General features: G+C 39.2%; 2 protein-coding genes and 1 non-coding gene across 16 annotated transcripts; 2 read left to right on the forward strand and 1 right to left on the reverse strand.

Annotated features, from left to right (window-relative positions):
- The first annotated feature begins 869 nt into the window (after positions 1-869).
- On the forward strand, positions 870-953 carry TRNAL-UAA (transfer RNA leucine (anticodon UAA)). Its single transcript has one exon. It is a non-coding gene; the product is annotated as a tRNA-Leu (tRNA).
- A 229-nt stretch (positions 954-1182) lies between these two features.
- Positions 1183-3851, reverse strand: LOC111248909 (putative rRNA-processing protein EBP2). The gene is made up of 5 exons (XM_022802016.2): positions 3676-3851; positions 2644-2930; positions 2165-2443; positions 1701-1875; positions 1183-1450 (listed from the first exon to the last, which is right to left on the reverse strand). Exons 1-5 carry the CDS (start codon positions 3724-3726, stop codon positions 1376-1378), a joined length of 867 nt encoding a protein of 288 aa, XP_022657751.1. The 5' UTR covers positions 3727-3851; the 3' UTR covers positions 1183-1375.
- Positions 3852-4071: 220 nt separating this feature from the next.
- Positions 4072-10890, forward strand: DCAF12 (DDB1 and CUL4 associated factor 12-like protein). 14 transcript variants are annotated; one of them, XM_086987931.1, is made up of 4 exons: positions 4443-4939; positions 5107-5299; positions 6344-6385; positions 7804-10890. In XM_086987931.1, exons 2-4 carry the CDS (start codon positions 5251-5253, stop codon positions 9204-9206), a joined length of 1494 nt encoding a protein of 497 aa, XP_086844057.1. In that variant the 5' UTR covers positions 4443-4939; positions 5107-5250; the 3' UTR covers positions 9207-10890. The 14 variants fall into 14 exon arrangements, with proteins under 14 accessions (XP_086844053.1, XP_022657747.1, XP_086844054.1 ...); XM_086987932.1 differs by lacking the exon at positions 6344-6385 and adding an exon at positions 7391-7493; XM_086987927.1 differs by lacking the exons at positions 4443-4939; positions 6344-6385 and adding an exon at positions 4072-4230 and having other exon boundaries at positions 5107-5380.
- Positions 10891-13286: the final 2396 nt, after the last annotated feature.

Genomic DNA, 13286 nt, shown 5'->3' on the forward strand with positions numbered 1-13286 from the left:
AGTGAAACTGGAACGTTGCGATGGAGAATACAAGTAGATAACAAACTACTGATATGAGTCCGACGTAGGTAACAGCTAACAAGTAACAAGGACTTTAATATTTAATATTATCATTATGTTCGTCGTCATAATTCACCTTATATTTATGTCTTTGGGGGTCTACGGTGTTTTAGTGATACAGGAATCCGAAAATTAGTCTCCATTGAAAGGCAGTTTTCTTAGTAATAATAACATGTCGTAATATAGGCGCCGTTATATAGAAATGAGTTCTAAAAATTATGTCGAAATGTAGTTCCATACGTGTGTTTGCATCCAACCGTTTAAGGTATCTGTGGGAATACTGTTCGTCTCTCTATTGAAAGACCATTTACTTAATCCTAAAAGAAAAATATAGTTAACTCACTTTTTGTTATTGTAAAGGCTTCTGGAAGTATTCATGTTCTCTCATATTAATTTGTACATTGATCCACTGTATATGGATTTATAAATTATGTAACTAAGGAGGATACGTAAAATAGTATTCATGTAATCAAAGAACGTTGTTGCATTTCAGAGCAAATGGGAGGGCAGTAGCAAGATCATGAAGGTTCAGACATGAGTGGAGTAGCCCAAACATAACTTTCAACTATTAACATTTTAATGCTTTTTATCTATCTAAGTTCGTAGGAAACACCCGCTTAAGGTCCTCTGAACTGTTGCACCATAGAATATTGAATCATTATTTATGATATGTTTTCCGTTTCGAATCAGTGTTAACTGTCGCGAACAGAATATAATCAGTGCCTTCAATCGATTATTACAGGTGCTTTGCGTGGTCTCGTTCATAGTAGTTACGAAATGTAGAACCACAGTCGCTCGCGATGCCAGAAGTCAGAATGGCCGAGTGGTCTAAGGCGGCAGATTTAAGCTCTGCTCCTCCTACGAGGGCGTGGGTTCGAACCCCACTTCTGACATTCGCGTTTTTTAATGAAAAAATATTTTGGTTTTGGGTTTGATATTACTGCAAATTGCACTTAGTTTGGAATAAAATTACTGCATTAAAGCACTTTCACTTCACTCAAATATTAAACCAACAGAGTAAACTTGTAAATGGATGGCAAATAACAGGCTAAATCAATCTGAATAAGCAGTGCAAGCCTATGCTATTGTATGTTCGCTTTAAAGTACAAGATTTCTCTCCAATTGATATACATGACACATCTTTTATTTTCATTGCATGTATTACACACACGACGTTTCAAGGTCGACACGGGCAACAGGACGAATTTAAATTGTTATTAGATTTCTATACTTTATTATCGTAAACAAAGAGCCAATTAAGAAGTCTGTTGAGACATCATCGCCAGGGTTGTTACATATATACAGTTTAGTTATATTAAGCGGTCTTCATCCTCCGCTGCTTCGCTTTCAACTTTTTATGGTGAGCCTTAGGAACCTTAGCGTAAGCTTTCTAAAATGTCAAAAAAAGAACTATGTTATTTGTGCTATGCAAAAGCTGCTGCGTAAATAGTCTTTAAAAAGGTATGTAACACCATTTCTGTTCAACAAAAATCTATTTAAAAAATAATGCTGTGTTTAATACCCATTCCTTAAAGTCAAACAGCTTTTCGTGATGCCTTTTGGAATACCCAATAATAACGAATATTAAGTTTATAAACATGAACAATTTGAACCGACACATAATTACTTATACTACCAACCTTTCCACCAATATCTTCAAAGCTTTCCTTTGTATTTCTTTTACTTCGCTTCTTCTGGCCTCCAAATCCGTACTTCTGGTCCTTTCCAATTCGCTTGAACTGAGACCGACTGAGGCCTTTTTTAAGCTCAGGATGTTCATCAAGAAATTCAAGTGTACCCTTGCCTTTTTTATATCTGAAATTATATATAATAATTGTTATTTTCCAATTCATCCAACAAATTTATTTAGCCTTTGAATGTTAAATGCTTCATTAATCATGTTTGCATTTTAATTTATGCATTTTGAACACTAGACCCACAAGAGTAACGAATAGGCTTAATTCCCCACTGATAAATCTCAACAAGTCTGTCTGGCTGGTTGGTTGCCAGTTTCAGTATTAACCACATAAAATGATTGGTTAACAATAACCAGTGACAGCAATAGAAAATACTTCAGCAAAGCTGTAGTTTATCGACTTCACACCGTTTAATTTTCTCCATGAGTTCGCGTTTTTCTTTGGCTCGCTGAAGCATCACTTCGGTCTGCACTTTTTTGCCGAGTTTCTTCATTTCACGAATCTGTTTAACCTTTTGTGATCTCTCAATCTGCTTCTTCTTTACCAGAAACTTCTGCTTCACTTTGGTCATATGAGCGTCGCTTTTGGCCATCTGTGCAAAGTAGTCCTCAGGACGTTTTGTGGGTACACCAAGTTTTTTTAGTCGATCCAACGCGTCAAGCACGGTTGCTTGTGCTTGCCGGTAGCTATAAAAAAAAAAAACGTGGGCTAAACCAACTACTGTATCATCATCGAGATTTCTTTGAAAAAGGTAACATTATTTCTCGAGTCACTAATGAACTGTAAAGTGATTTTCCGTATGACGCCTTCACTGCCAACTAACTAGTTTAAAACCGAAAAAAAGACTATCCTATAATTTGAGAAATTTTCAGAAGCGTTTCCTCACAACATAAGTTCTCGTTTGAAATCCTGATGCACATTGTCATCATCTTCTTGAAGTCCTTTCTTTTCTACATCCAGTCTGAGTTCCTCCTCATGCTCCTTCAAGTCTTGAGTGAGGGGTGCCAATCCAGTCGTGCAATCTAGTCGTTCAAACCAGTCAATATCGAGATAGATTTGACGATGTTTAGCCTCTAGGGCTTCGGAATCATTAATCTGTGATTGTGTAGCTGCCAAAGGAGTCATAGCGTATAACCCAGGAGCCAGTCTTCCCGAGGCAAGGGCATCTTGCAACTGTAAAAAACGATAGACAATACACATGTTACAACATCGCACTGTGACAGAATTCATCCCCTTTCGGCAAAAAAACAGCTTTCTTCGATTGGCAAAAGTATGTTATTTGCCACTTCTACAACGTCCGGACTATAATCTAAGTGATTCGAATCTCGAATAGATGTTTAGTTATTTTTCCAAAGCGCTTTCTAAATGTCGAGTGTGTCTTGTCGTATAAATAAATTGGTCAACACGCAGTCAGCATTTTTTTAAACTTGTAACGCAGCCGCAGCAGTTGGACATGCTTATTACTTAACCGATTAACAGCAAATGTATCAGAATACACTAGGGTCACATAATGCTGATCAGGTAATTTGGTCGGCTGTCGCTCAAGCGCTCCGAGCTCGTGTCTTGCAACAACCGAAACGAAACAACCGAAATAATTGAAACGACACTTGATGATTAAAAATAGACGGCAATATCGACTGGAATTAAAGCATCGGTGCTAAAATTCCAACTTGCCAGTAAGGCTTATTAATTATCTAATTTTGTTACTATGTCCATATGATATCGGCATTTGATTAATTAGATATAGCTGGTAAGAATAACGAATAACGGCTCCAACACTGTTTTTGAAAAGCCTATTGCATCTTCTATTTTTTTTTTGACATAAGACCACTTTCCTAATAAACGCAGCGCGCTTATTATGGGACACATTTTCACTGAAGGAAGTTCTATTGCCCAGAAACCGCAAAATAGAACCTACAGCGGTGTCGGAATCATAGTCGGAATCATCGCAACTCTCCGAAGAAGACATTTTTAGTTTACAAGTTAAGGCAGGATCACCAAGCAAACAAATTCAGTGACAATGCGCCGTTTATTCACGACCGTCGCATAGAATGCACGTGCTGTTATGGTTCAATTGTTGTTTTGTAGACGAAGCTAACCCGGTGACGGAGTTGGTCACACGAAAAGCAAGTCTGATGATCATAATCATTTCGCGTCATCATCGGTAGGCCTTTAAGTGGTAGAGGATTTTTCTGATTTGTAGCTATCAACTCGTATGTAGTAACATATGTTCCAATGAAATAATATGGCATGAAAATTAACGGCGATAGTTAATTCTTATTAAATTGACGTTAACGGGAAACCTTATTAGAATACGCAGGCTGTTGCATTTAGACACACTAACTGCACACCACTGACTGCACATAGGCGATTGTGTGCATCCAACTGCGCCATCCTTTATGCTTGTTCCGTTTCGAGGTCCGCCCTGACGGTCAGGTGTGCGAAGGAGAACAGATAGTTCTATTTTGAGAAGGTAAAAGCAAATGTTACATTAACAGAAGCGACGATATATGTGCGTGGTGTGCGTCAGCAAGCATGTATAGTGTACATTTTACTGAGAATTATCAATTCCGTGAGTATAGAATTAGCTCACATTTAGGCTATCCAATCACTTCCGCCCAATTGGGCTTCTTTAGTATCCTCAACGTAGAGAGACTTCCCTTTGTTCTGTAAATGGATGATTTCTATAAGAAAACGCCTTTGTAAAAATCTGGTATATGCGCCCGTTTATAATTAGTTCCATGATCGAAGGTCCTTTCCCCATTTGGAAACATTTCTGCTAATAAAAAAATCGAAATGTATTTTTAATCATCGATATCAACGAGTGCGCTGTTTGGAATCATTCATACACATACATATAAACAACGAAGGCGTTTGCTAGTTCTGCTTTCGCTGATCGATATGAACTTCATTTTTGCGACGAATATTGACAGTAGACAAAATTTCGTGGATGAAATGTCTGCACATGACGACCAGGTTTCTTACGAATGACTCGAATTTATTGGCGCCAAACGACCTTGCCACTGACTTTATGTGTGCTGACCGTGAGCGCCTACGTTACACTTCTATCGAATCTGTGATGTTCGGAGCTGATAAAATTTGTCTCAAATAATCGAGTGATGATACCCTAGATAAATGGTCACGTTTGCCCGAATTATCATTCGTCGAATGTGCCGCTCTAGGTAGGCAAAAAGTAGTTTGCCTACCGTAAAAAGTAATCACCGTGGGACGATCTCTAAACATCGTTCAGCTGTTTTGCATATTGTATGATTTCTCTTGCTATATTTCGCTAGATTGTCGCTCATATGACTTTTTGTTAAAACCGTTTGTCTGTTTTCTGTGCGTGTAGAGAATACAGTTGGAACGAACGTATCTAGCATGCGGCGCAGGGGGATCGCTATACAATCGCAACGTTTTCACAATGGAACCTATCTAAAAGGATATGAAAACAAATTAGAGATTGAGCTGAACTGGCGCGTTTCGGTGAGCCTCTATGAAGGACAAATCCATAACAAATCTGTGGATCAACGAATTCAACAGCTGTACGCAAAACCAAAATACCTTTTTTTCTACATCTTATTTACCTCTTAAATGCCGAATATTGAAAAGAGTCGACGTCGACGGTGTGTGCATTCAATTGTGTAGAGAATTAACTACAACGCCTTGGGTTTGATATTTCTAACTGACTTTTTATAATATTTATTAGCTTGCTGAGACTATGCTTAAGACGATAAGCCCAGAATTACGGTTAAATCACCAGTAGTGGACCATTATGTCATGCAGGAGCTACTTTTTAACCAGTGTAAATACCATGCTCACTTTCCAGTCTCGGGATGTTCAATAACGTGTGATTGATTCGGTGTTAACTTTTCGAAGGGTAGTATTATTATCCAAGAGTCTTGGTTACAGAAAAATTGAGCAATGTTGAATTACGTTATCGTATCGGAGTAAGCCGATCAATAGGGATTCGTGATAATACATGTCAATGGTCCTTATCGATAACATCTTAAGAGGAAAAACGAGCGAGATTACGCATTGCAAAATTCCGAAGATAATAAGATTATAAAGATTGGTAGTATCAAGCTATTTTGGTACTTTTGCCTGTATAGGCATTTCTGTTTCCTCCACTTGATACCTTTTGTCCGTTGTTGCGTCAGAAAGATTGCAGCAAGCGGAAAATTCTACCGCTGGCTATCTGATTCATTTAATAACGTGTCCTTTTAATCATGGGCGATTTCGTCGATTACGTTGCTCTTGCTAATTTTACTGCTACCGTTAGCGCGCTAGCTGCCGTTAGGTTAGTTGGTTTAAGCATAATCAAAATGCTAAACTCGGATGTGTGAGAGTGAATTTATGAGTCTGTTGTGGGTTTCTCTGTGTGGTGGCATCTCTACGGATGGCATTTTTTGCCTGAATGGCTATCTGCCCTTATCGCAAACGGGTGATGGTGGTGATGCTGATGCTCCGGTGATCTTTTTGCTCCCCTTCGCGGTTACGTTGATTCTCTACGTGGGTGCATGCGTATGTGGGCGTGTGTGGGTGAGCAGATAAAAATAAGCGCCCGCTCCCGGTTTCTCTTGTTCCAGTATCTCGACTGTACTCAACTAGGGCTGCTCTTCGGCGTGCTCGTAAGTCTTTTTCGGAGAGAGTTGTGACATGTTCTCCGTTAAACGGAGGCTGCAAATGAGTTTGCGTATAGCGTAATTGGTTTAGTCAGTCGAACAATAGAAATTCACTTGTACTCCGTAGTCAGGAAAGAACATTTGAGTGCGGAAGGTTACGTGTCCGCGTAAGATTTCCAAAATTTCCATTTCGAAGAATGTTTAAAGTACCTTTAAAAATTTATCCCATGTTAGTGAGTGTATCGAAATAACTAATAACTAGTGTTGCTAATGTTTTTTTCGGCTTGAAATAGCTTCCGTTGCTATAGAGTAGCCATTAGTCCTGTGCGAGCTTTGTTGTTGAAATGGAACATTCAGAAGGTATTTATGTGTGTAATAAATATAGCTGTTGGATGATGGCTTGTTCCGGTTCATTGCTGCGTAGTTAGTGGCCTAAATCCTACTGCTCTTTGTTCTTTAATGAGACACACAGCCCCTAAGCATGTCTAAGGCTCTAATAGACCCTCTTGGTGATTCCCTATTTCAACATCTCTCCCTTCTTGTTTGTTGAGACATTATACTTCTTAAATCACGATTAATGAGTTATCCATTTTGGTTTGAGACCTTGGACGTGTAGATATTTGAAATATTGGGCATTTTAAACGATTTGCACTAGATTGCTTACAAGTCCTCATAGGTTACACTCAAAACTATCATGTCGTACTAGTAGATGCAGTGTGGGATATTCTTAATACTAATCTGTTTAAGATGAAAAACTGTGTTCATTAGATGTGCTTTTTTGCACTGTTTCACCGTTAAAAGGATTTAGAAAAATACGGTTAGTTAATCTTCTAGATTGATTGTTCAGTATCGGAAGCACACCGAGTCCTTCCTTTTCCTTATTATCATCTACTTTCTATTATACTACGGACTACGTAACTACAGCTGAATCTGATCGTTAGGAATGATCGGTGATACTAGAACGTCTATTAGGTTAATATGTTGTTTTGGAAATGATCGGCTATGCCGTAGGCCAATGGAGCAATGCGAGTGACTGATACACATACCGTGATATCGTGCTATTTGATTACCATCGCCATATCTGGCGCTTCGCGTTTTTCGGAAGTGTATCGTGGTTAGTACAACCAGTCGATTTATGTTCAGGTACAACAAAAAAATTATTCTACGCGACGCTCGAGCAAGCTAAATGTCGAATGAGTTTTGCGAAGGTTTATCGGATAGTAGGTTTCGTAACTATCTATGCGTTTTTTTTTTCGTATCTATAGGCTTCGCTAAAACCAGTATGGCAAAGTAGCGCAATTTCCGTACTAAATATAAGATGTAGCTAAACCCATCCGTTTTTATTAAAAATCCTGATGTTGTTAGCACCTGAATTTACTTGAGCTTAAACTTTTGCCTTGTTCTTTTCTGTTCTCACTTGTTAGACATGATGGCATCCGTGCGTCCTTTTTTTCGCCTAGACGAAGATATTGAAGATTCGGAAGAGGATTGCGGATGGGAAGCCGAAGACTTCAGTTTTACTGAAGGCCGCCAGCGTTATGAATGCCCAAAGATGCGGTGGAAAATGTCCGACATCGATCCTGTTGCGAAACGCCGACCGCGAAAAACCAAATACAGCAGATTCTTGCCTCGGTATTTAGATTATCGAGAGGCAGGATTTGGTGAAAGGGTTCGTCAGGACTCATTGTTCGGACTATTTCGTTTGCTACGTACAAAAGAGCTTAGAGAGAAAACATTTCCAGTCGAGCCACTGGATAAAATCTTCTGTTCAGAATGGCTCAACGCCCGTCTCGTTGTGTTCGGCACAAAGTGTAATCGTCTGATGATCCTTGACACGAAAATGAAAAAGTTACTCGAATTAGAAAATCTCAAAAGTACCGCAGCAACTAACCCACCACTCGACGATCTCTGCGGGATTCATGGAATTGCAGTGAACCCAAGCAGGACTCGGCTAGCGACGGGTGCGAGTAATCCGAACGATACAGCCGTCTTTGAGCTGCCGTCATTACAGCCGATGTGTGTCGGCGAATCCACGCATGAGGATTGGATATTCGACGTAAAATGGCTCGATGACGAACACTACGTTTCAGGCGGTCGAGACACCCGTATCGCTTTATGGCAAGCGCATGGATCACGCCGGAAAGAATATATTGATAGGGGCTATGTCAGGGGCCTTCGGAATGAGACGCTACCGATGTACTTTCATATGAACGCAAAGACTTGTGTGTCCTCGCATGGTAACAAGGTTCGTGCTTTGGCTGTAGACCATCAGCATGATGCACTCCTGTCATTGTCCCTAACGGCTCGTGTACAGGTGTGGGATACGCCAACGTTCAAACTGACGCACGAGCACATCCTTGAAAATGAGACCGAAAATGTCTGCATCGCATCTCATGACCGTATGCGCGTGACGGCGATAGGATCCAAATCACATGTCACCCTACTAGACAGTGGGAATCTCAATCCCATCAGAAGTATTCACGCTATAAAGAACAACTGTGGAGTTAGATCTGTGTCGTTCAGGGATCATTTGCTAACAATTGGTACTGGACAGAGTAATGTGCTGTTTGTTGACATGCGAACTCAGCGGTATATCGAAGTAGACGCGCCCTTTGTGAACGCCACCATCGAACCAGTTTCGTTAAGGAATAAATCTTATCTTCAGTGTAGTCCCGGCTGGATGACACCAACAGACCAAAATTTTATTGACGACTTCAATCCCGCTGTCTACACACACTGTTACGATCCCACAGGGCTCCAGCTGTTTACAGCAGGCGGACCTTTGCCTGCCAGTCTAAAAGGGGGTTATGCTGCCCTCTGGAGGTAACCTTGAGGGGAGCGCTTCTTTCAGTCAACTAGAACGCGACCTCGGGACTCGAGTGACAAAGCGTGTGCAATTTTAGAAGCGAGAGATTTTACAGAACGCTTCTGCTGTTTTGTTGAGTTAGTTTTTCTTTTCATAATATTATGAAGATGACTGTTTGTATCATATGTTTTTATTCTTTTCCTGTTAAAAACGGTTTCGACACGTTTTTGTCCTGTCAACAACGGCACAACTAATTGAAATAACTTAGATAGAAAACGCAGGTAGAGGCATGCGGTACGCACTGAAAATCATTGATCCTAATTTTGCTTTTGTGTGATATATAAAGTAAACGTAAAATGACAGCGCATTACAATGCGAACGAGATGGTAACGTTATCCATAGAGAGAAACAACCGGAAGGGTCGACACTAAATAAACAGCTATAGGTAAACGATCCTGTAGTGTTTGTTTGGAAGTTGCCTGTGCATTGGCGGAATTGAATAAATTGTATCCCTCCTATGCCTGCATAATATGTAATTATATCAAAGTGTATACTAAGAGTTGTACAATGATAGCAGACGACGCGCAGCCGCCGTTGCGGCCGCAACCGCGCCCCTGATGTAATAACTATGTGTGCGAGTGTGTAAATATAATGACGTTGTGTAGCGAAAAGAGTCAACAAAGTAGTGTTTTTTACGCCGGTGAGACTGGTATATGAGATCGAATGAATTTATGCGTAAACCTATATGTATCCAGGCACGTATCGTCGGCCATAAAGTTGGTTATTTTCCGTCGAAATGAAATTTCTTTTCGAAGGATCTTATTACTTTCTTCAAAGCAGTAACGTAAAACTTCACTTTGAAATGTCTATGTCTCAAACTTAATTTTAATTCAAGTTTTACCTCAGCGCTCCTTTCCTATAAAGTGTATCCTAAAGCGGTGCCAGTAACTTGTGTTTTGGTGATAGCTCCCATATATGTTTGGTAAATGGGCACATGAAACCGAAACGTTCAGCCGATGATACGTAACTTGTATGAAGTGAGGCAGTCTTGTAAAAAAAAAACGATGATTAGACCCGTGGTGATTGACCAGGGTAGTAAAAAAGGTCATAGATACAAGTTCAACGATGGATGGCGCTCATACGTAGCGCTTGTAAACTGGTAGGACAAATCAGGTTGAGCAGGACGTGGCGTGAAATATGAACGAAGCAGCTGGAATACAGCTGAACCAGCTTTTTTTTTTAATTTAGGACGAAAGGTGAAACAGAGGAAAGCAAAGATGACAAACTGAGGGAAAACAAATGGAAATATGGAGACATGAAGAGCTTTGTACCGAAAAGGTCGAAATCACCTAGATGCCAATACGCGAATACTCCCTTAATAAGAAGCAACATTAAATAGGTTCCCCTACATGCATAAACTGACATTCGAGACTGCAGGAAATTCTTACACTTGATATCAGGACTTCATTAAGACAAAATTAGTGATAAAGCCATTACCGCTTGTGACCTTAACGGGTATATTCTAGTGCAAACCACCTGTGATCGCTACTAATTTGATAACAATTTTAGATGTTCTGGTTGTTTAACACAATCATGCCGCAACTGTATTTTACATTAATTAAATACCTGAGATTTTTAATAACCATAATTAAAAAATAAAGGAGATCTAAAAAAATGCATATATTTCAGTGGGGTAAGCTGAAAATAGAGAGTTGTCATTATCTATTATATCGTTATTAAATCTTAGAGAATCAAACAAATTTATTACCTATAATTTGCCGGCATATTATTGCCTATGTTGGCCTCGCTATCGTGGCGAAATTCGCCTTACCATAAGAAAGATTGCAAGATTTAGTAACACTAGATTTATAGCATTATCAGAATGGGCTTTAACGTTTTTGTGTTGGTTCTGAGTGAGTTTTTTATTTTAGAGCACAAAGATTCGGGAGAAACTCGAAAATGAGCAGTGGGCCTCAGAGATTAATCTAATGTAACTTGATGTCCCATTCGGTCTAGCGCAAACTAGGGTTAAGATGCATATCAATAATTGTGTTTCTGTAATTATCTTGATCCACCTTACCTCGTTCTCCCACTAAAATGCTTCAACAGCATCTTAGATTCATTGCGGGTATTTCATTAACCTCTCGTAAAAACAACGAACTCGATCGACGGGACGCCCAATGTAGGATTTGGTTACAATTATCCGGTTTCCTCGTGTCACTGACTTCACGACAGTAACCCGACGATTCCACTCCGGTTATTTAGTCCTCAGTTTTATTCGAGTGGCGATACTAATTCTGTTGTCTCCCCTTACAAAAAAGCATTACTGAAATATTTCGAAAACCTCCTTGCTCCTTTTACCTTAATTGTCCCTTTCGGGACGCGACGGGGAGTCGCAGTCAATTTGTTACCTCGCCATACCGTCCTGCTGCAGTAGAAATTATTGATTTTTGTTTTCAAACTGCCAGTATAAATATAAACACATTTTGTTTTTAAGGCCATTTTTAATTCAAATCCCTGCTCGGATGCGGATTTTCTCCATTCTGTTACATTGTTCATACAATGTATAGCTTTAGTCTTCCGTTGACACGTTCCTATAACCTTAACAATTTATTGCACTTGCCTTATTCGCGCATTGCAATTATTTTTTTAATTTCCACATTGACGTACTCTCAGCCTTGTGACTTCGGTGAATCGCAGAAATGTGGCACATAAATATTTTTTTTAATGTAAAAAATAATCTTGGGTTCATTTTGTAGATTTGAAGAAAACGACTATCCAATTGTACGATTGCCAAACCAATCACCCAACCAATCTGAGTCGAATTGCCGAAAGTTAGCAATAACTTCTTTTGCAATAAATATTCAATCATCATCGAAATCTAACGTGCAGCTTAAAACTATACCGGCCAAATGAGGATCAGGTACTTGCGGGCTTTCTACGTGGGCCATTCTACGAGATCGAATCAACAGACCAATCTGCATGGAAAGGCGGACTCTTTGTAAAGTAACTTTACTTATACTCTTGTTATCCTGTACTTGTTCAGTATAAATAATATTAACAGATAGAACATGATTACTACATTAATCAATTATTTTGTAAAAACACCGAACATTTTTGTTGAGTATAAGGGACATGTCGGCTCTACCATGTTAGTCTTATGCGATGCTTGCATCCCAACATATAAACGCCATCAGATTCTGCTGCAGATAAAGCTGTGCGTTTTTTTTTTTAACAATGCGTTTCTGAACTGCTATTTGAAATAAAGCGAGACAAAAAACTCGGTGTGCGCATAAAATTATCAGAAATCATACTATATGTGTGTATATAGCGCATCAATAGAAGTTAATTAGCTGAAAACGTTCGACTGATGAAAAGGTTTGCTTGTAGCAAGTAACTTGATCAAATGCACCTCATATTCTATACTTGTACTATAGCTATATAAACAGTACTAACCTTGACTATAAGCAACAGTAACCTAATGGTCTTTACCGATGAGATTGTTTAACCATTATTACCATTTAATAATGGCTGTCATAAAGCAAACGCAGTTCCATTGACCGATCTTTCTAGAGGCCCTAGGTAAAACCCACTTTATGATGCCCTTATTAAAAATAATAGTCAGTAGTTCTTCCTTTTTAATCTTAAAAGCGAGCCTTTCGTCACAGTTCCATTAAGCTTGCTATTAGGATGCTAACTAGTGCGACATTACACTTACGCATAAAAGAATTGGATGAAAACGAGCCGAAACATGCGTCGAGTATGTCCATTTAGATTGTTGTATGATTGGGTTCAATACCTGTCGTTCACCATTTTAACAGGTTTCTTTTTCATTTAGCCTTTTTCTATAGACGAGAACGCATGGCTTTTTATATGCAATCGCAGCAAGAGCATAAAACCGTAATAAAACATTTCCATTGATTGGTTGTTTCACTTCTCTGAAAAAAAGTTACGTCCGGAACAATCTACTTGATCTTAGTTTTCTTGGAGTAGCACAACTCCCTAGTACTGTTACATGCAAAAATAACATTGATAAATATCTAACTTAACCGTTAATAACCGTGGCAGGACCGATTTAATATCAAAAATCAACTTTGAATG

Source organism: Varroa destructor, unplaced genomic scaffold (genome assembly GCF_002443255.2).
Source record: "Varroa destructor unplaced genomic scaffold, Vdes_3.0 BEIS01000004.1, whole genome shotgun sequence".
In the NCBI taxonomy this organism is placed as follows: Eukaryota; Metazoa; Arthropoda; class Arachnida; order Mesostigmata; family Varroidae; genus Varroa; species Varroa destructor.